General features: G+C 50.5%; 1 protein-coding gene across 1 annotated transcript in view; it reads right to left on the bottom strand.

The window, feature by feature from the left end:
* Window positions 1-22,720, bottom strand: part of XXYLT1 (xyloside xylosyltransferase 1) — a 145,030-nt gene that overhangs the window by 46,386 nt on the left and 75,924 nt on the right. The window contains exon 3 of the mRNA XM_084800916.1: window positions 14,910-15,042. Within this exon, the coding sequence (XP_084657042.1) occupies window positions 14,910-15,042 (133 nt within the window). The remainder of the gene's footprint in view (window positions 1-14,909; window positions 15,043-22,720) is intronic.

Here is a 22,720-nt window from a genome sequence, read left to right as displayed (position 1 = left end):
TCCCTGAGGTGACGTACTGAAACGATGAGCCAAAATAAGCTTTCCCTCCCTGAGTTGCTTCTCTCGGTCCTTAGTCACATGCAACCCCCTTCCTGTCAAGCTGGGCTTCTGGTTAATGAATACCGAAGCTGGAAACAATCTTTCCCTTGAGTTCTAGTGAAAATAATTGTAGAATATGTCATCCCAAAGCCCTGCCTGGGGTGGAAGAGGAACGTAGGTGACGGTGTGGCACTGTCCCTGGGGCCCTGGTAGAAACAGGCAGATCACAGAGGAGGAATGTGAGGAAGGCAGTGGAGGCTGGGGGCCCTTCCTGCTGTGCTGACAGATGGCTGCTGGGACAAAGAGAGGAAAATTAACTTTCCTGAATGGCACAGAGTTATAGCCGCTGACATCTGTAGGAAGAAGGCTTGGCCAGCCCTGTGGAGGCAAGAGGGCCCCTGCGAAGGGTTCTTATTTTCTACTGTAAGAACTCTGTAGGTGATCAAAAGATCTGTAGGCAAACGTGCGACTGAAGCCCTTCAGGAGAGAGTTTCTTAAGCATCCAGTGGGTTAAAACACATCTGTGTCATGACAATCAGTTCTCCGACCTCCAGCACAAGCACGGCACGTCAAAACAGCTCTGCAACAGACAGCAGTCAAGGGCAATGTCCGCCGTTCAAAAGGCTCTTAGGTGTTACGGACGGGCCACCAAGCTGCACTGGCTCTTTGGGCCCTGCACCCTTACTTTTCTAGCACTCACCCAGCATTCACGCCTGGCATTCCTTTAGGCTCCTGACACGTATTAATTCATTTAACTCTTACAACCCAGCTTCCTCATGAGAAACAGACTGGTACAGACAAGGTCCAGGCATACTTGGGTTAATGGGCTAGGTCAAAGTCATGCAGGTAGGTGAGTGGCTGGGCTGGAATTCAGGCCCAGGAAGGCCTTTGACTTCCCCACTAAGTCTGAGAAAAGAGAGGGCGGAACACAGCTTCCGACACGGCAGCTGGGCTTCTCTTCTATAAATGCTGAGACACCCCCCACCCTCTCTCCAAGGCCACTGCAGAACAAAGCCACACTAGAACTCTGTGCATGCAGGACCAAGGTTTGGAGACCTCTGTAGACTACTCTAGAGCAGCGGTTGTCACCCTTCCTGATGCTGCAACCCTTTAGTACAGTTCCTCCTGTTGTGCTGACCACCAACCATACATTTATTTCACTGGCTACTTCATAGCTGTAATTTTGCTACCATGAATTATAATGTAAATAGCTAATATGCAGAATATCTGATCTGTGACCCCTGTGAAAACGCTGTTTGACCGCCCTCCCCACAAAGGCGTTGCAAGCCACAGGTTGTAAACTGCTGGTCTAGGCGCAGTCCACAGGTATGCAGGGTTGCAGTTCACTTCTATTCCAGCATCAAATTCAAGCTAAACGACAATGGGGCCACTTAGCTGGTCTCAGAGCAGCCACAGAAAACCTAGGACGGTAAACCAAGTGCCCCACAGCCTTGAACTCCAGCTGTCAGGAAGCTCTAGGGAGATAGCAGAAGGCAGCACGGTGGGGCTGATGGCTCGGGAAAGGGTGACAGATGTGCTGCATGGCTCTGTGTGGATGGCCAAGCCAGGCCCTCAACCAGGGAAACGACAGAACGACTGAAAATCTGGTTCTATTTCATCTTTCACACAGAGAAGAGGATACGCGCGAGGAGAGGCAAACGGGACTGTGCACCGGGCAGCCACGTCCTAGCAGAACTTAACAAACCCAACCTCTCTTCTAGGTGCTGCCAACCCAACGCTTTCCTCTTCTGTCTCATTCTCCTGACATCCTGAAGTCCCTGGTGGTCCTTCTACTTAGTGCAAGAGCAGGAGCCTGGTTGCCCATCAGGGCCCTGAGGGCTCAAGCGCAGGCTTGTGCAGGTGAGTGCTGCCGGGAACGTGCATCTGAACTGACCAGTCAGCCTCCAGGACGCCATGATGGGACTCAGGGAAGAGGCACACTCAGACCCTTGCCACCCGGGGTTAAAAAAAAAAAAAGAAAAGAAAAGAAATGCATGTATGCACAGGCCTCCTTTGTGGAGGCTGCTTCCTTGCCTCTGGGACACAGGGCAGAAGGCTTCACATCTCTATTTCCAGTGGGCTGGTGGCCCAGACACCTGGCAGTGAAGGAGTGGATGTGGGAAGGAGACCATGGGCCCTGCAAAGGCTCACCCAGAGGAAAGCTTCTCCAGGGAGGAGTGCATGATCCCTGTGACCTCAGAGAACACCAGCCGGGATGGCATGATGAGAAACCCACCCCGGGAAGCAGACTTGCAGGTTTAACACAGAGAAACACGTGAGTACGGACCTGTCCAGCAATAAAATAACGGGCTGTTCTGGAAGTGACCAGGTCCCTGTGGTGGGAGGTGACTAAGCAGAGGCCTGATAAACCATCTGGCACGAGAGAAGATGCCCTCAGGTATCCCACTGTGGACACTGTAATTCTATGGAGAGAAGCAGCTAGGCACGGTGGCTCACACCTGCAATCCTAGTGCTTGGGAGGCTGAGGCAGGAGAACTGCTGCAAGTCTAAGTGTCCACCCCCCAGCCCCTCACCCCGCAGCCCTGGCTATACACAATGAGCTCCTGGCCAGCCTGCATCACACAGCCAAGACTGCCCTATCGCACAAACAATGCTATCTGCTAATTCATCCTTCTTATTCTATGAAAAATGAAAGGAAGGTGGAGTGGGAAGGAATTTCCTTGAGTGACCCTACCCAAATCTACTTCCCCACTTCCTCCTCCAACGAAGTCACTCCCCAGGGAGGAGCATCAGATGCTCAGCCACAGGAAAGAGGCAGGGAGGCAAAGCACCAGCGGCTGCCATTGCAGAGACTGTGGCATGCTGGCACCTCCTCCACGGGAAAACCCACGCTGGCTCCGAGCATGTACCCCAAACTTTGACACGAGGAACTAAGATTACAGAAAAGATGTTTCATTTTTGGAAAAATAAAAATAAAAAAGGGCTGAATGGGGTTACTGAGAGGTTAAGAGGCAGATTCTAGAATTTAGGCTAAGGCTTCGACCGACAACAAATGCTGTCACCTTGGAAGGATGAAGATGGGATGGCAGGCAGATGAGTGGACAAACAAATGGGTGGATGGATGGACAGATGAGTGGATGGATGGGTGGGTAAGCTGCAAGCAGAAATGACTGCAATGCATCCATAATGGTAAGATAGTTTACTCCAAGCACACTGCACATGTACCAATGCCCTCTGGTAGACACTATGCATGCCCTACCTGGATATAGTTCACATGCAAGCCCTCAACACTGAGAGGTTCCTGACGTCCTAACTCCTAGGAATAAGTGAGACCAGCCATGCACAACACTGATTCCACACTGATCACAGCATCACCAGACAGCAGAGCAAGCTGTGAGGAGAAACAATCAAATTGGTTTTGCTGTAGAGACTTGGGAAGGCTGGAGCAGAAACCTGCCTCTCCCAAATGACCAAGCACAACGACTGAAACCGTTACATGAGGCTCCAACACCAGGGCAGAGGCTAGAATGCTACTGATGTTCTAATGAAGATGCAGTATCCCTCCATGCAGATATGCACTACAGATGTTCTAATGAAGACGCAGTATCCTTCCATGCAGATATGCACTACAGATCCCAGGAGGGGCTCCCTGCCCGGGGTGCAAGGTAGCTGGCTATGAGGCTGCCAGGCTTCCCAAACCCAGTTTCCTCATTCAGGAAATACAGAGAAGAGCCTAGAAATGCCCTCTACCCAGTCCTTAGGGACAGAGGACAGGAACCTAGGCCATGCTCAGTATCAACGCTGAGCTGGCGGTGAAGTCTGGGGCCCACATCCACATGCACGATGAGCATCCCTGGGCCCAGGGCTGCACAGGTTTCGTTGCATCAGTGCGTGGGAGGGGAGGGCGATGAGAAGCAGAGGGCGTGTGACTGCTGTACCATCCAGCCTTTCTCTCCTCTGCCTTCTTATCGGTTCCTCTCCTCCCTTCTGCCCTCATCTTCAGACCTCAAGCACAACTGGAAGATGCTCATCTGCAGATTCCAGCTAACACACACAGGCAAGCTCCAGTGTACGGAGAGGCTGGTGACTTACTCTTTATTTTCTTCCAGAATTACGTTCCTAGGAAGAAATTTTGCCTTGTTTGGTGCTTTGTTATTCGTTAAGTCTGAGGTTACTTAGAAAAACATATAATAGAGTTTAAAAATTTATCAATAAGAATCAGCAACTATTTCAGGGAGTGGAAGAAAATATGTGAAGGACCATACAAACCAGAGTGGATGACCCAGGTACCATCAGCGCCAGTGTCTGAGAACAGCTAACGGAGGTGTCCAAGAGTTCAGGCCAGGGTGGCGGTGAGAGCCAGCTTTCTACCTGGTAGTGGCCAGCTCCATTCGGCACACCAGTGTGCTCTGTTTGGCTAGGAGACTGCTTGCTTAACTGTTAATATTTAAACATCCCCAACAGAGGCTTCTGATCTCCTTAAAAGGAAAATCAGATATGACAACACTTGGCTAATATTCATGTAAAAACCAAACAACAACAACAACAACACCCCAAACGACACATAAACCAAATAATTCAGAAACTCCTTTCAACAAACAGGTCATAGGGTTTTCAATCAATTTCTTTCCTCCCCTTCTCCTTCACCAATCCTTTCTTCTTTTCCTTCCTTCCTTCCTTCCTTCCTTTCTTTCTTTCTTTCTAATCTTCAAGAACTTGTATTACTTCTTGGAGGTATTTTCAGAAACTACACTGTTCCAGGCTGTATCCTGAGTTCTGAGTCATAGAAGGCCCTTCTGCCCCTTACAGTCACCAGATTATCACTTAAAAAAAAAATCCTGGGCATTAATCAGATGTTCTCTCATTTTATAATAACAAGCAACAGTCCATGCCATCTGATCTTTGTTGTACGACAAATGTGGACAAGGGACAGGGGACCTTGCAGCCTGGTCTGGACAGGTGGCCGGAAGGGACCTGCACTCCACAGCTAGGCACAAGAGGTCCATGAGCTCGGTGCCTCCACAAAGCTCCCTGGGTTCTGGCCAGCAAAGGCAGATCAAACAGCTGTTTCCAGCCTTGTCAGTGTCCTTTGGACCAGTAAGGCTTGAGGACTCTACCTGTCCTTGTACAAAAAGTACATCGCTTGATCACTGTATGATGCTTAACCTTGGACAACAGCCAAAAGAACGCAAGGAGTGTCTGGAGTGGTAGCTGGAGACAGGGTCACACTCTAGCGCTCCCAAACCCTATGACATCTTGGCAGGAAAAACAGTTCAGAGAAATGTGAGTGCCCTCCTCCATTCTGGTTATTCCTTCTAAAGCATAAGGTTCACTTTTATACTCCCTCCTGGCCTCGACAGTATCTTCTCACTCTCTGAAGGCAGTCAAATAGCGAGCTGCAATTACACTACTGTTAGCCGGAGTAGAGTGCTGCGGTTGTATTGCCTTCTCTATGGCTCCAAGCTCACGAGCCTTGAGCCAGTGGAGACAGGGTAGTTTTGGCAGCAGACACTGGGCTCCACTCTATTACGGGATGCAGTCATTATTTTCACCAGGCCAAGGGGACTCGAGTGGAGCCAGAGAAGCAGTCGCATGCTGGGCACCTTTCTCCATGTGACTCACATTAACGAGGTCCCATGAGCGTCTCTGTGACTTTCCATTTATGAGAATCCATCGGGACGGGCCAACCTCATAATGAGAGCTCGTCTGCACAGGCTCCCGTTCTCTCACAGGCAGTGATCCAAAAGTTCCAAGGATGGGGACAACTGGAAGGGCCAGGTTCCCTAATAAACACACGCGCACACTCAGCTCCTAGACGGGATGGGGGAAGGAGAATTCAGCTACTCACAAACAGGGGAGAGAGCCCAGCGACTGTCTAATCGAAATAAAAGGCTTACAGCCCAGCGTGGTGTCGTCGCACGCCTTTAATCCCAGCACTTGGGAGGAAGAGGCAGGCAGAACGCTGTGAGTTTGAGTCTAGGATCAACAGGACTGTTACACAGAGAAACCCTGTCTCAAAAAACCTTAAAAGATAAAAAAATAAAAATAAAAAAAATAAAAGGCTTGCATACAGGAGGCACATGGTGCTCAATTCAAGGCCAAGCTCAGTGTGAACATCTGGTGTCTTCGCAATAACCATTTCTGCTGCTGACCTGGAGGTCCAGGGATTCGGGACTGAGTCTCCATGCCACTCCATCATGGCATGAAGAAATGCAGTCACAGAACTGAAACCTGTGTCCGAGGGGGCCACGGAGCCATCTTGAGACTCTCTCTGCATGTAGCCCATCGCACGTAGCTCAGTCCTCTTCACATCCTGTTTGCCGCAGGCCTCTTTTATACACATGCCACTGTGACTCAGCCACGCTACCCCACTCACCCAGCCACCCACACCTTTATGCTCCTCGGTTGCTAATATAGTTCATTCACTGAGATATTTATTTATTTATTTATTTATTTATTTATTTATTTATTTTTGAGATATTTATTTTGACAACAGAAAACACGCTGTAAGAAGACAGTCCCCTGCTTTGCCACAGTTGCAGCATTTCCCAGAGAGGCCATCTAGAGAAGGTCTCCCCTGCTAGGGGAAGACAGGGTCCTCTGGAGGACAGGGTCCAAGTGAATTTTTTATTTGGGCTCAGAGCCCAGCCCTATGTGTGTATTTCTAGCAGATACAACCACCAGAGAGAGGGAGGGAGGAAGAGAGAGACCTTTCAGAAGAAAGTGCCTTCAATTCTTTGCATCTGGTGTCAGCCTATAAAATCGAGGGCCACTTAGCAAAGTTTACAGTCCCTACGGCAGAACGTCTTTGTGGCTCATGCAGGTGGATCTCTGAACAGTGGTTCTGGCATGGTGCTAATGTTTGTTTCTGCCCATTTTTTTCATGGCTATAGTGAGGTACCTGAGGCTTGGCTACATTATAAAGCTTATTTAGCTCATGGTTCTGGAAACTTAACTGTATGGCACCATTACTGGGATGGCGGAGACCTAGTGAGGGCATCATGGAAGACAGCATCGCAGTGGAAGGTAGGTGTGTAGGGTGTGTGTGTGTGTGTGTGTGTGTGTGTGTGTGTGTGTATGTGTGTGTGTGTGTGTATGTGTGTATGTGTGTGTGTGTATGTGTGTGTGTGTGTGTGTGTGTGTGTGTGTGTGTGTGTGTGTGTGTGTGTGTGTAGGGGGTAACATCTCAAAACAGAAAGCCACAGGGGGAGGATCCATGTCTTTTCTTTCTGTATCAACAATCTCATGATGACTAAGCAGAGTCCCATAAGAAACATCCTAACTCCTTGGAAGGGTGGCTCTCAATGACCTCGATGACATCCCTCGAGGTTGGTCCTACCTCTTAAGTGCCCACTACCTCTCATAAGATCACGTGGGGACAAAGCAGCTAGCCTATAACCTTTTTGGACAAATCATATCTAAGAAACAGACACTTGCTCTTTCTTACACGTTATCTGCCCCGTCCTCCATACAATATAATCTCGAAAATTTCAGAATTCCTAATAGCACCTGACCTGTGGCACAAACACACAGAGAAAGCTGCTTCTACAAGAAGACCACAGTGGAGCCACAGAACCACATAATGACCAGCGTCCACTGCTCGGGTGACATCCTCTGACTAGACATCGTCCCTCACTTATTCAGCACGCGTCTCCTGTGTGGCTGGCACTTACCTGCACAGCAGGGATGGAGCACGTGACCTGCCCCTCATCCATCCTCTCAGTCCTGCTTTTAGGAAGTGCTCATCACTTACGACACTGGTTCTCAACCTGTGGGCCATGACTCCTTTGAGCTTCCCATATTAGATATCCTGCATGTCAGATGCTCTTTTTTTATTTTAAGATTTACTGTGTATACAATGTTTTGCTTGCATTTACACCTACAGGCCAGAAGAGGGCACCCGATCTCATTATAGGTGGCTGTGAGTTAACCACATGGTTGCTAGGAATTGAACTCAGGACCTCTGGAAGAACAGCCAGTGCTCTTAACCACTGAACCATCTCTCCAGCTCACATTAAGACTACTTGTTTGTTTGTTTGTTTGTTTGTTTTGCTTTGGTTTTTCGAGACAAGGTTTCCTCTGTGTAGCCTTGGCTATCATGGACTTACTTTGTAGACCAGGCTGGCCTCGAACTCACAACGATCTACCTGCCTCTGCCTCCCAAGTGCTGGGATTAAAGGCGTGAGCCACCACACCTGGTCCCACATTATGATTCTTAACAGTAACAAAATTATAGTTATGAAATAGCAACGAAATCATTTTATGGTGGGGGTCACCACAACATGAGGAAATGCATTAAAGGGCCACAGCATTAGAAAGGTTGAATATAACTGACCTGAGAGGTGGTAAATCTTGTTTTAGGATTCAGTGGTGCCCAAGCCCTGGGAACCTGTTGGAGAGGAGCTGAAGGGGCTGTGTCTCATATACTGCAAGCCCCTCCCACTTTCTGCCTGCGCTCCCCAGCAGCACATGCAGATTTCACACCTGCCAGGTCCTCTGCCTTTGGATTGCACCTGGATGCTCCCAGCCTACTCGGGGGACTCCGCCACCACACAGGAGACAACCACATCAACAACAGCTCTCACCTGGGTCCTCTTGCACACCACTTTTTCCTTCCAGAATTCCTCTTCCACAGTGACAAAAATAACCTCATAATACACACAACAGACTTCCAACCCCTTGCAAGGCAGTTCTAGCCCCTGACCTTGTTTAAAGTCATTCCCATAGCACTGCATCCAGGCCAGAGCAGTTGCAACCCAGTTTTCTTTCAAAAGATCACTATGAAAGAAGACAGCAGGTCCCCACTCTTTCATTCAGACTTCATCTTACCAGAAATGACTGGCTCAATCTCAGCCTATTTCTTAAAGACAAACATAAAAACAAGGACCCAGAAATCCACCTGTTACTGACCTTTTAATGTCCTAGTTTACCAATGCTAAGGCATGGGAGTCGGGTGGGGGTGGACGGCTGTTAGGAAGAAAGGCCACATGCCTAGGGGACAATGTTAGCCAGGAAGCTTTGCAGTCACGTGAGCATCCTGACACAGACAGTGTGGAGAGACACAGAGAAGGCCAGCCAGTGAGATGTCTCATGTCAGCGGGGAACTGGCAGACAGAATGACAGAGTTCACATAACTGCTCGGCTCTAAGGCAGCGGAGGCAGGTAAGTCTTACAGGGAAAAAGACTGAAAATGACATTTTCAGATTCAACAGCATGGTAGCTGGGACCGACGTCTAGGTAATCTGAGGGAGAAGGAAGTGTGTGGAGAAGAGAACACCGGCTGTCGTTTATCATGGCCCCAAACGCCATGGCAACGCTCTGGACCAGCCAGAGCACAAGAATGCAGTCCATGTCTGCACATGTTAAAAGCTCACCATAATAAAAAGTGAAAGGAAAAAAAAAAAAAAGGAAAAATTTCAGGAAACTAGCAATGTTTAACAGATGAAGGCTGAGTCAGGCACAGGGTGCTCATAGCATACTGTTATGTGGCCACAAACCAAATCCACAAGAATGCATAAAGCAGGAGTGGGTTGGCTGTGGCCCTGCATATCGGTAATGGTCGCACTGGAGAGGCTGAAGCAGGAGGATTGCAATTTTGAGACTAGCTTGAGTTTTTCCAAGACTCTGTCTCAATAAACAAACAAACATAAGAGAGTTTATTTACACAATGCTAATTTTACAGATTAAAAAACAACATAGTTCTCGTGGTAAGTAGTGAAAATGTATTTTATGACTTTTAATAATTGCTTGTTTTTTCCCTATTGTTTGGTTGGCTTGACCAGGGTCTACACACTCCCAAGATGGCCTTAAACTTGCTTTGTAGCCTAGGTCAAAAATGGATTCACAATCCTGCTGCGTTAGCCTTCCAAATACTGAGATTACAAGCACACACCACACTACCACACTACCACTTACTTACTCTACATAGTGAGGCCAGGGTAAAGGGTACAGTAGGTTCGCATCTGAAGCTAACATCTCTATGGGCCAGAGACAGAGCAAGGACAAGAGCCATGGTCTGAGCTCCGTTAGCAAGCAGAGTAGCCAGCTCATCTGCCACAGGGAAACAGGGTCAAACAGCCAGGCACAAGCAGCAGAACCAGGCTGTCTGGAGGCAGGAGCTGGGACTTGCTGCAGCGGGCGTTTGTCTCCTCTCTCTTTTCCCAGTCCTCTCCACAGAGACTACAGAGGACACCTCCTTCTGTTAACCCTCTGGGTTTCCAATAGCCTCCTGGGATATTAAAACACTCCTATCACTGTAGACTGGTCCTTGGTTCCCATAATATGGTAGGCTTCTGCTCTGCAAACACCTCCCTTGTTTAAGGTGTGCAGTAAAGGAAGATCTGGGGTGTACAGATGCTAAACTGATGAGAATGACCGCTTTGGGGGGAAGGGAAGGGAGAGCACAGAATCCGCACGCTCTCAGGAACAAGCGAGGTAGGAGTCATGGTTTCTCAGTCTCCCCAATGAGGCAGTTGGGCTCGCACGGCAGGAAGAACTTCCTCAACCACAGAGGAGTGCACTGCTAACATCAGCCTAGCCCCAACCTTGCCTACAAGGAAGCAAGGGCTTGGGGCTAAGGGACCCCTAGCACCACAGGCTCTTCAGTGGCTGTGCTGGGACGCAGGGTAACACTGCTACTGACACTGCTTTACTCTGTTCTATGCCAGGGACTGTAAGTACATCACTGACTGTGCTGTAAACTGTCATGATCTCACTTCTCAGCTAAAGAGACTAGCCCCACAGAAAGTCCTTAATTCTCAGGATCGTGACAGTAGAACAGCAGCAACGGGGACTGCTCTTGGCCTCCCTTCCTACCCAGCATGCCCCGAGAGCCCTGGGCCAGTCTCAAAGGAATAAGGCAAGTGCGGGGAAGCTGGACAGACATGCTCATCCCAGCATCTGGAAGGCAGCGAGGCTTGCACAGGGCTGCCGATAGAGCAGCTACGCCACAATGGCCATGGCCTCCTGGTGTGCCTGGGCTTGTTCCAGGATGCTGGCCTGTAGGGCTGGTGAATGTACCAGAGTTGTGGCCCTACCACAGGCTGCCATTCCGAGGCTCCCCAGGCAGCCAGCTCCAGGGAGGGCAAAGTGACCTTAACACGCTAGCTGCCACTCAGGCTCCAGCTCTCTGACAACTGCTAGGGTTAGGAGGAGGCTGAGACCTGAAGTTAAGTCGTTGCCACGCTGCCTGGCACCCTGGCCTCCTCAATGACCTGGACCAGCTTAGCTCCCAGCTCCTGCAGGGTGGCTCCTTTTGGGCTAAGCACACTGAGGGGGAGCCCACACTCACTGTAGCCCTGATTACCCTGCATGCTCCACTTCCATACCCTTGGTTCCTACTTGGGCTCTTGAAGGAAAGCCCTTCTGCTGAACAAGAAGTTTTCCAACTGGGGTGGGGGACTGGGGCTGGGTTGCCAGATTTAGGAAAAACACAGGATATTTCGTTCACTGCAGCTTTTCAAGTAAACAACATGCGTATCACACAAATCAGCATCTGTGCCACATCACTCGTGTCCTGTGTTAGGTGGCACCTGGCAGAGTCAGGGTTAGATAGAGTGGGAGTTCATGAGACATAGATGACAGATAGATGGTGGATGGATGGATGAATGGATGCACAGACAATAGACAGACAGATCTTCCTGCCCACACATGAAAAACACAGAGGGACCTGTGCCTTGCAGCACACCCCACATCTAACTGGCTTGTGAGTGCAACCTGTGCTGTTGCCGCTGCTGTTGCGTCAGTTGCCTTAGCTGTTCCTATGACTTCACACTACATTCTACAGGTTGCACATAAAGAAGGCGCAACCGTTTCCTGGACTTCTAGCACACCCACAGGAAGCCACGCCACATGGCCATGTTTGTAAGCTCCAAGCGGGGCTTTGCAGAGCGGCCTCAGGATTCTCTTTCCCTTTGATCAGTCACCCCAGTCGTACAGAGCACACAGAGAACTCAGCAGGGGCTCAGTTCCTGGCAGGCACACAGAGAACAGTCCCAGGAGGGAAGGGCAGCATTCTACCAAGGTGATCAGGCCCCTAGCTTCCAGATGAAGAAAGTCATGGTTGGTCTGACTCGACCAAACTAACAGGCACCAGGGAGGAAAGCATCCTTTGTCTGCACCCCAACATTCCCTGACCCTGCAGCCCTGCCCAGAGGTGCTCACTCTATCTGTACCCCAACATTCCCTGACCCTGCAGCCCTGCCCAGAGGTGCTCACTCCATCTGTACCCCAACATTCCCTGACCCTGCAGCCCTGCCCAGAGGTGCTCACTCTACCTGCACCCCAACATTCCCTGACCCTGCAGCCCTGCCCAGAGAGCAGTCTGGTGTGTTTGTGGAGGGGAAATTGTGAAAAAGCCACCCGTCCAATGCATGGTGGGAAACACTTCCCCCCACCTTCCTGCAATCCTGAGACACTTCACGGCTCACAATGGAGGGGAAGCCACTATAAAAATGACTTGCTGTGTGCCCTTTGAAGTAACTGTGGGACCAGGGACTATAAAACTCACACAGCTGGGGGACTGGAGCCTATTCCTGCTCAGTGAATTTCCAGACCCAAGTGTGCTTTCCTAACCAGTCACGTTGCACCCAGAGCTACAGTGCTGTGTTATTCGCTTCTTTCTGCTCAGGGACACTATCAGATTCCACTTATAACAAATAACTTGTCCATGTCACATTGGGATACTTGGGGAGGCCTCTGTGCACCAGTTGTTAGAGGAAAGACTGATGGCTGGGCTTTGGGTCCTCCATAAACTGTGTTGCCCGTGTCTAAGGAGCAGGGGCATGTCCACTCTGAGAAGTCCAGCTTCACCTGTTCTTGTGCAGGTACCATTAACTAGACTCTACTTTTCTTCCCACTTTCTCCTTCCCTCACCCACCCCCACCTCCCTGCCTGGCCCCCAGCCAGATAAATACTGCAAAGCAGAGGACAACTAGCAAAGTACCGACACACACAGACACATCTGCCATATTCCTCGTCCGCCACTAGCCAAACTATTCTCAGGCCCAGCAAATGCTGAAAGCACATACTGTAACAAGTGACCCTGCAGGCACAGCAGTGTGGGATGCTCACTGCTGCCTGAGTCTTTAGTGACATGTAGTAGTGGTTGATGGCAGAGGGTCAATATTGACTGAGTGGCGTTTTTTAAGACTCTGCTAGTAGCAGGTTCTCATGAGCATCAGTGCACATAACGATAAAGATTCAGAAAGTAAGGGAACCTTAATATGAATTACCACCTTTCAGCTGTTTCTTTTGGGAAGGCCAGATAATTAAAGTGATTTAAGTACAAGCATTATAAAAGCCCGGTTCTACAGAAAATAAATTTCTGGCCAAGATTGTCTGTAACAGATGCGATGATATTTTCACATATTATAAATGAGAAGATCAACCCTGTCTTGCAGATGCTGCTGATATAACAGTGTCTGATAACCAGCCCATCTAAGTGTCCTAGGGCCAGGGTTGGAGGAGCTGTGAGCACCCTCCACAAGCAGGGTGGAGGAGCTGTGAGCATCAAAGCTCGATGGAAAGTCCCAGAGTCCTCTGCTCCTGTCTTAAGGGGTGCCAAGGCCTCAGGTATGTGATAACTGAAACTAGAACCCAGCACTTGTACAGTTACTGTTTTCTGTCGCCTGCCTTAGGAGCGGTCTTCTGTAGTCAACATGGCAGGTTTGCCTTATCCCTCTGTGCCCTCACACAAGCAGGAGACTGGTCAGCATTACGTAAGAGAACAAGCCACAAGGCCCCAGGAGTTATCAGCTCATTTGAGGCTTTGCAGGAATTTCCTGTTATGTGATCTTGCAAAGAGCCACCACTAAATCCAGCCTGTCTTTCCCCTCCCTCATGCTCTGAGTCACTAGATGCCAGGGCCAGCAGCTCTCTGATGACTTCCACCTCCTCCAGGATTTCCCGCAGGAAGCCAGCACAGGGGGCAAAAGAACAAAGGGCCCCAGGAGCCCAGGGAAGAAGAATTCTAGGTCTTCCTGAGCACACTCCCTCAGCTGGCTTTGGGGGAGGCTGCCAGGCTAACTGTCAGGGCTGGGAGGAGGGGGAGAGTCAACAGCATGGAACACGAGAACTCAGCCATGAGCCTAGTTCTGAACCAAAACCTACTTCTAGTCTCACCTCTTCCTTACTCGTTAAACAAAATGTATGTGCAACACGTGCACAGCCACTGCAGGGGGCCAGGCGTGTAACACCCCCCCCCCCAAACCCTGCTGGCTTCAGAGAACAGCCCATTGGTTTTCTCTGGGATTTTGAGCACTGTGCTTGCCTCATACAGAGTGCCGTTTGTTCTGCCTATCATCATACGCAGCTACCAGGTTGTTTTTTTTTTTTTTTTAACTCAACTGGGTAGACACATTATTTAACCATTCTGCTGCCAGGAACATTTAAGCAATGCAGAGAACATTCTTGGGCATGCCTCCTGGCTTCAGGCAGGAACGTCTCTGTGACATACACTTGACAAGGAAGCACTCACTGCCTTGGGAAGAAAGTGCCCGTTTATCCTGACCAGCGCACACTCACCTGTGTCCCAAGCTGCTGCTGTGCCCTCTGCGCCACTGTCCACCCACTCCCTTAGATAGTGCCATGGTGACATGAAGCCTAGAAAACCCAGCTCACTAGGCTTGAGTGACACTGCTGCCTAGGAGCTTAACCCTTTGAGCTTAACCAAAGCAAACAACCTGGACAACTGGGCTGTCTGCAGGAAAAAGTCCCAGAATCCTCCACTCTAAGGAGGCACCCTCTCCAGCTCTGCCAGTGACATCACCTGCCAGCCCTAAGTGCCAACAAGCTTCCAGGAAGCAAGTGCAGAAAGATCGCAAGCTTCTGAGCATCCAAGTGGCCATGAGTGGCAGAAGAGAGGACAGGATGGGAGGGGCCCTCGGCTACCTCCAACAGCCGGAACCTACCTGTACACAGGCTGCATCTCTCTGGCTATGCCGATAACAGCACCTGGCAGGAAGTTGTCAAACTCCTCAAACAGCTCTCGGATGTTGGTCTTATACTTCAGGTCAAGGTCCAGCTGAATGATCCGCAGGATCTCTGGAGGAGTAAATTTTAAAAAAAAGGCAGTAAGACTAGGTATGGCACCATTCCTCTGTCATCCAGCTCCTCAGGAGGCCGAGGTGGGGAGACTATGATTTAGAACAGTCAGGGCTACACACTGACCCTCAAAAATAAAAATGTCACCCTGGGAGGCTTGGCACCTGAGAGGGATGAAAAGAACACAGAAGGCCACCAGCTTGTGTTGTAGTTGTTGGATGACACAAAATCACTTTCAGCAACCATCAGGCCTCTCTAACTGCAGAATCCAGTCTGCTCAAATCCCAGGGCCCTTGTCCAGCCTGGGGTCCAGGTGCAGCACATCTCCCTGTCAGCTGCAGAACCCATTCAGTCAAATCCAAGGGCCCATACGCCTGGTTAGCCTGCTGGAGCGTTTCACTCCAAGGACCTGCCCTGGATGGCACACAACATGAACGCCTCATGGAATGCTACAGTATCTAGGTGTTTCCATTTGGGGCACGAGTGTCAAAGGCTGACAGAAGACAGGGATAAAAAAACCTATATCTCATTGGCATGCACATGGCCTGCCAACCTCTGAAGACTTCTTGGAAGAGGGGGATTTGGGCTGGGCCCTGAGTGTGGACAGGAACGAGTGGTGAAATAACATCCACGGCACTGTAGCACATTGGGGCACACCTCCCCTTGCTTTCAGCCATCCTTCCTTGACTGCTCAGCCGAGGACATCACAGCTCTCTGGAGATGGTTGTCCCTAGAAGCCCTCTGAGGCCAGGAACCACAGCGTAGGCATCTTGGCCTCTATCAGTGGTGCAGAATTTGCATTTGGCAAACACTTGGGTGTTCAAGGAAGCAACTGACATTAGTTTATGAGGAAATCACATCGTACGATGCATGAAAAAGTGATTCATTTGTTCCTTGTCCCATTTTCCTTTGTGCTGCAGAAACAAAGCCTTAATTGACATTCTATGTGACTTTTCTACAACAAAAAAAAGAGCCAAAGTTACAACAGATGAGAACCCAGCTGCTCAGCACAGAGCAGGGCGCCAGAGTAGCAGGCTGCTGTGCCCTCCATGGCTGCCCAGGCAAGTGAGGACCCCATGGTGCCAGCAGCACACTGTGACCTCCACAAAAGGAGTACGGTGGCTGATTTCCTCCTGCATTCATTAAGGATGACAAAAGCAAAGTCCATAAGTCAGGGCCGGCTGCTGCTAAACCAAGAGTCTGTGAGTCTAGGGGTGGAGGGCAGACGCACAGGGGTCCTGCTGCTCTAGGCGGCAGCCCTAGGACACAGGGGAAAGACGCTGACAGCGGCCATGAGGAAAGACAACATTTGCCAGGAAACAAGTCACAAGGTAAAACTTACAGCCCCAGGTCCTTGTGTCGAGCTATCGGTTGGCCATCTGGGCCGGGGGAAACCCCATTACACAAATATTTTCTCCAGCCCTTCCTCGTTCTTTTGGTACACTGCCTATGACATGAACATCCACACCCAGGCCTCAGCCCTTACATACAGCAAAGCAGAACCCTAGAGAGACAGCGACAGGACACACCATCACTTCTCATGGTAAAACCATGTCACCCCGATTCTGTGAATAAGGAAGATAGGGACTAGGGCACTTGGCCATGGATGCTGGCAGGGCTGTGAAGGTAAGGAAGGCCTCATCTTCATGGTTCACCTACCCTCTAATGGGAAGGGTCACCCCACATTTTTACATGAAGAAATACTGACTTAGAAAGATTAAGAAACAAGGGGCTAGGGCTGGAGAGATGGCTCAGGTGTCAAAGGCTAGGCTCTCAATAAAAAATAAGGGCCTGGAGAGATGGCTCAGTGGTTAAGAGCACAGGCTGCTCTTAACAGAAGACCAGGTTCCATTCCCAGCACCCACATGACAGCTCACAGCCATGTATAACTCCAATTCCAGGGGATCTGACTTTCTGGCCTCTGTGGGCACTATATGCACAGACATTCATGCAGGCAAAAATACTCATACACATAAGATAAAAATAAATTTTAAAAAGTACATAAAATAGACAATCCAGGAACAGTGCACACCCCTATAATCCAGCACTGGAAAGATGGGGGCAAGAGGATCAGGAGCTCACAGCTAGCCTCAGTTACATAGCAAGTTTGAGGCCAGCCTGGGCTACATGACATCTCCTCTAAGACATAAAACAAAAGGCCAAAAAACAGGAGGACATATAAGAAATCAGTGGCGGAGCAGGAGTGGAACGCTGACTTGACTCAGAAGCCCGGTACACCACGCTCTTCCAGCATGCTTCTCCTTCCGCCCAGGCTCAGGTGTAGAGTCTCGCTCCCCTGCTGCCTCCCTAGGAGCACACAGAAGGGCCAAAGACACCGTGAAACAAAAGCAATCCTAGGACAACCACCTGGCCAAATGCAAATGTCAAAGGAAGACAATAAGGAAATGACGGTAACGTCACTTTTGATGACTGATGCCCGAGCCTTTAGTGTGCCCGTGCACAGGGAAGCCCGTGATGTGCCGTGTGCATCTTCTGGGTGTCGGGGCAACACAGCCCTAGGGTTCTGCAGCAGCTCTGGGCAGGCCCTGGTGGGCAAGCATGGCCTCATTTGTTCTGCTCTGCTGACATCTCCAGGCAGCCATCACTGCGCCGCATAGACAGCACATTCCTGGAGGGCAGGCGGGCTGCGACGGCAGAGCAGACGCAGGTGCTTCTTTGCTCCGAGGCTGTACTAACGTTCTCTGTCCAACTTCAGTATTTACGTCACTCAGGGAGCACTGGAGAGATTTTCCGAGGAGCCCCTTCCCGGTCACTGGCAGAGTTCCTGCCTTAATGAGCCCTTCCATGACCTGTGTGCTTTCCTTGCCCACAGCACAGGAATCTGAGATGCCTGAGCACTACTTATAACTCAGAGAGGCAGCATCACCGCTGTCAGCATTCACTCAAGGGAGATGACTAGCTGAAAGGGAAGCAGGTGCAGCTCAGCATCAGAGACCTTCACGCAGGTGCAGGACAGCAGGCGCAGGCTGGGCAAAGGACGCACCCATCTCTTCAGGGGCATCCACGGCCTGTACTGTCACACAGACACCTGACCAAAGACCATCCTTTTATAAAAGAGGAAACAAGATGGCAAGGAGTAAATGTCACGGCTGAAAAGAGGTGGGTGCTTAGGAGGGGCGCTGTAGACTTTAAAGGACTTGCTTCCCAGACCCTGGTCTCGGCAGAGTTGTCTCTCTGTGGGAATTACATCTGGTGACTGAATAGGAAACGCGGGAAGACACTGAGCATACACAGGGGGAGGAAATCCCCCTCAGTCACAGTCATAGGGGAGGGGAGTAGGGGGAAAGTGGGAAGGAGGGAGGAACAGGAGGATACAAGAGATGGGATAACAACTGAGATGTAATATGAATAAATTAATAAAATTAATAAAATTAAAAAATAAAGAGTTGCCATGGTCATGGTGTCTCTTCATAACAATAGAAACACTAAGACAGTGACCAACTCTCCCCTTGCCCCACCCCCACCCCCCAGCCCTTTGCTGCAGTCACACCTACTTATCCCTGGATAAGTTCCTGTTTCTGTATCCAGTGAGCTGAGCCTTGCCAGCAGACTCCATGCTCACATGCTTGCCTGTGGTTTGGAGCCACACAGGCCCCAAGTACTAGTGTGGGCCTGAGGCATCGCCTCCTGTGAAAGTATGCTCTCCTGTACACACTGCAAGGTTCTCTGTGGGCCCCAGCATCCGAGGAGCACACGTGTGTTCAGAGTTGTCCCTGAGGGAGCTGCCACTGGCTGACTGGCCTCATGGGACAAGAATAGCACCTGTAGGACCATCTGGCGTTCCTACTGTGGGGTGGCAGTTAGAGTGACAGACAGTGGCTTCTATGGTGGACAAGAGTCTTGCAAGCCACTGAAGGACCCACAGTGAGAAGTGGTGAAGGACCCAGGTGTGCTCTCTGGTCAGAGCTTTGTATTCACAAGGATAAAGCTGCTCATCTTCTCTCCCTCCCTCCCTCCCTCCCTCCCTCCCTCCCTCCCTCCCTCTCTCTCTCTCTCTCTCTCTCTGGAGAATGTCCTGCCCATTGGCTAGATCTGGGTAGGGATTTGAAGGTTACTACACATACTGTGAGCTCCCATGTGGGTGCTGGGATTTGAACCCGGGTTGGGAAGAGCGGTCAGTGCCCTTAACTGCCCTCCAGCCCTGTCTTCACTCTCGAGTCCAGTTTCAAGGCAGCTCTAACTAGAACTTGGCTCTTCTCTGCTTGGAAATGAAGGGCAGATGGAACACACTGGCTACAGATGTGGCTTTCTAGACTTCTGTGACCTCATCGCTACCATCGAGGCTGTCCCAGCAGCCCTCCTCTGGAGCTTCTGACTGTGGAAGCCAATACCTGCTGTTCAACGCCAAGCCAAGCAAGGTGGGACTGTGCCACAGAAGGCCACAGTCATGACATCCAGACTGGCTGGGACAGTCCCAGCTCAACATTCCCCTGTGGAAACAGGCTCGGAGCAGGTCATCATCAGCTTCCAATTAAGCCAGCCACAAGCATGTCATCTGACTGGGGATGGAATTACAAGCTAGGCTGAATACTTAATGGAACCCCAAAACAAACAAGAGAAAAAAGTCCCAGAAGGGGAAAAATATGAAAAGGCTCACTCCTTTCCTTCCCCCTCCCTTCTCCTGTCTTCAGGAACAACTCAAGGCAGACTCACGCTAGCACACACAAAGCAATGGGTCAGGAAGGGATGAGGAGAGTGGTGTAGGTTAGCGTGACCAGCACGAGAGCAGAGACAGGCCTTCCCCGAGGAGCACGTTAACAGGTAAACATCTTCCCCTGTTTGGAATCTGATTCATAGATGTAAGCGTTTATAGCATGGGGGAGCTCTCACTGACCGTAGCCCCAGTTGGCTTCCTAGCGGCTGCTGAGTGTCTGCACGAAGGGAAATGAGGTCCAGCTATGTGGCTCTGGAGTCTGACAGCCCTGGAAGCAGATGCCTGGAGAGCGGCTTGTGTCCCATCCCCCCAATACTGCAGGACTTTGCCACCTGCCTTTATCAGCCTGATGCTCTTTTATTGCCGTGGGCAGAACCTCCAACCTACAGGAGCCAGACATGTTCCCCACCCATAAGAGGTCTTGAACCCAGTGGGGATGTTTTGGGGATGGTGTCTTGCCAGCCTGGCTTCTCCCTTTGGGGGCGCTGTCCAAGCATGAGATGGCTGTGTCCCTGAGAGGACTTATGGGTGGAGCCAGCCATGCCCGGTTTTCACATCCAGCAGGAAACTTGGGACCTTCCCAACTGGCTCTGACCCCGACTCTCAGAGCGCCCTTCATGATCCCCTCTGCAATGGAAGCTCCAGCTGCAGGCCAGCTGGCCAGCCACGGGAATAAACTCTGAAGAAACACAGTAGAATATGCCAGGAGCCCAGGGCCTGGGGCACAGATTCCTGGGGCTCCTCCAGCTTGGTCAGACACCCACTTCCTCTCTGAAGCAGAGAGAAGGGTCTAGTGGCAGGCCCATGCTGGAGGTCCCACCTTTACCAACTCCCTGGCATTTCTGCAGGGAGTATTATTATCTCCCACTTCCAAAGGCGGAAGCGCAGCTCAGTGAGCTCTGCTGACTGACTTAGGACAGCCCAGCAAAGATGCACAGGCATCTCCCTGGCCTCTGAGAAAGGCCTCTGTTTAGACGCTATTGTTTAAACATGCAAAGCTTCCATATGAAGAGTGGGCAGGGGACACCTCCAAGTGACTGAGACATCTATAGGTAGATAGGGTCTCCACTTCCCACACCCAGCTCCCTCACAACCCTCATCTCTGAGGACGTTGAAGCCTGCGGGGATTTCCCTTCACTGAGCAGAGACCAGAGGAGAAACCCGTGGAAAAGGCGTGCAGTGCCAGCAGCACAGTGAGTTGGAACTCTCAGATGGCAACAGCCAGCACGTACAAGGCACTCACGGGATGACTCAACTGCAGGGTGAGGATGACATGAGGTTAAGTCAGGTAATCATGCTGTATGGCTGGGAAGTGGAATTCACACCAAAATACACGGGGCTCCAAAGTGTTCACCCCCACACTCCCACACCCAACGTTCCAGGCCGCTGGATGCCAGCCATCGGCCAGCTCTCAGTAATGCAGGCTCTAGTCTGCGCAAGGCCCAGCCTCCTGTACATGAATCTATGATTTCCACAGCAGCAGCTGCCGGCACCTCCCACGGAAGAGCACTAGGAATGATTTATGCCCCCTGTGAGCAACTCTGGTAAAGGTGTGGGGGTTGAAATTAATGTCTACAGTCAACCTGATGTATTAGCTACGCGACAAATTCTTTCTTCTAGCCCCACTCAGCCCTCTCAGAACGAGGCACGGGAAGCTGGGTGCTGGGCATGGCTCAGCCGTGATGTGGTTTACAGCTCTCAGCTCCTGCCGTGATGATGGAAAGGCACAGGTTTTGCTCCCGCGGTTGGACAACACGGGTCCCTTCCTCACCCGCAGCGCTCTTACTAGGCAGAAGTCATCGCCTCAGTATAGAGCAGAATTTACTCTGAGCTTGGCTAAGCAATGAGGGATATTACACCGCATCTCGAGTTTATCTCAAGATAAAATTGTATAGCTCATACACATATTTGTGACCTGCAAGTCTGCCATTTCTACAGAGTGGGGGCCTCAAGGTATCTGTGAGCCTTTCCATATGTATCTTTCTGGTACCTGCCAGAAACATTGTGTGAGTGTGACTGAGTGCGTGCGTGCGTGCGTGCGTGCATGCGTGTGTGTGTGTGTGTGTGTGTGTGTGTGTGTGCATGCATCTGTCTGTCTGTCTGTCCCAAAGCTTGGACTTTCCTTATTTGGGGTGAGAGCACATTTCCTAGGAGCTGTTAAACTGATAGATGATGCCTGGCCTTGCTCTTTGCTCCAAGAAGGATTTTTTTTTTCATGGACCCTCCAGAAGCAGAGGCTTTAGAATCCAGTCCTCTCTGGATAGACTTAACTAACGTTTCCTGAACACAATATCATTGGTTTATCCAAATCAGCACTGTTCAGCTTTCCAAATTCCCCACGCGGAGGTGCTTGGGAGTCCTGGGGCTCTTGTTTCTAACCACCAGGGCTTTCGCTCTCCATGCCCCGACCACTTTCTCCTCTGCTGCTTGCAATGGTGCCTTCCCCATAGTAAAGATTTCGTTTAACTGCCAGAAGCTAGCAAAAGTCTTGTCTTGTCACCTGCAGCTCCTCATCCTACCCCACAGCTGATGTTCTCTTGCCTCTCTGCACAGCCAGTCTACCAGGGTCTGTCTACCACAGCCCTGGCTCTTCAGTCTCCTCACATGACAAAAACTAGACTAATTCAATATTTTTTTGTAGTATGTTGTAATTTTCAAAGTGCAATCCCAGCTCATAAAAACTTTCCCTTGTGCTTTAGCTAACTTAATCCTTACAACAAGCCTGGATGAGGTGCACCAGTGTGTGGGCTCTGATACTTATAAACAGAGCAGCATGGAAGTGACAACGGTTCGAAGCCACAGAAGACCACAGCTGAGCCACTAGGGTGGTATGGCTGCTCCACAGATGGTCAAGGGCCTACGGTCTTCCTGTTCCCATTTTACTATCCCTGTGTGGCTCCCACACTACAAGTCACCTCAGCCAATGTGACTGCATTCCAGGCAACAGAAAGGTCATCTCCTGCCGTGCTCCCTACAGTAAAGAAGAGCCTATAAACACCCATT

This window comes from Acomys minous (genome assembly GCF_964271855.1).
Source record: "Acomys minous genome assembly, chromosome: 11".
Lineage (NCBI taxonomy): Eukaryota > Metazoa > Chordata > Mammalia > Rodentia > Muridae > Acomys > Acomys minous.
The sequence above is the reverse complement of the archived record's forward strand: the minus strand, read 5'-3'. Positions and strand labels throughout refer to the sequence as shown.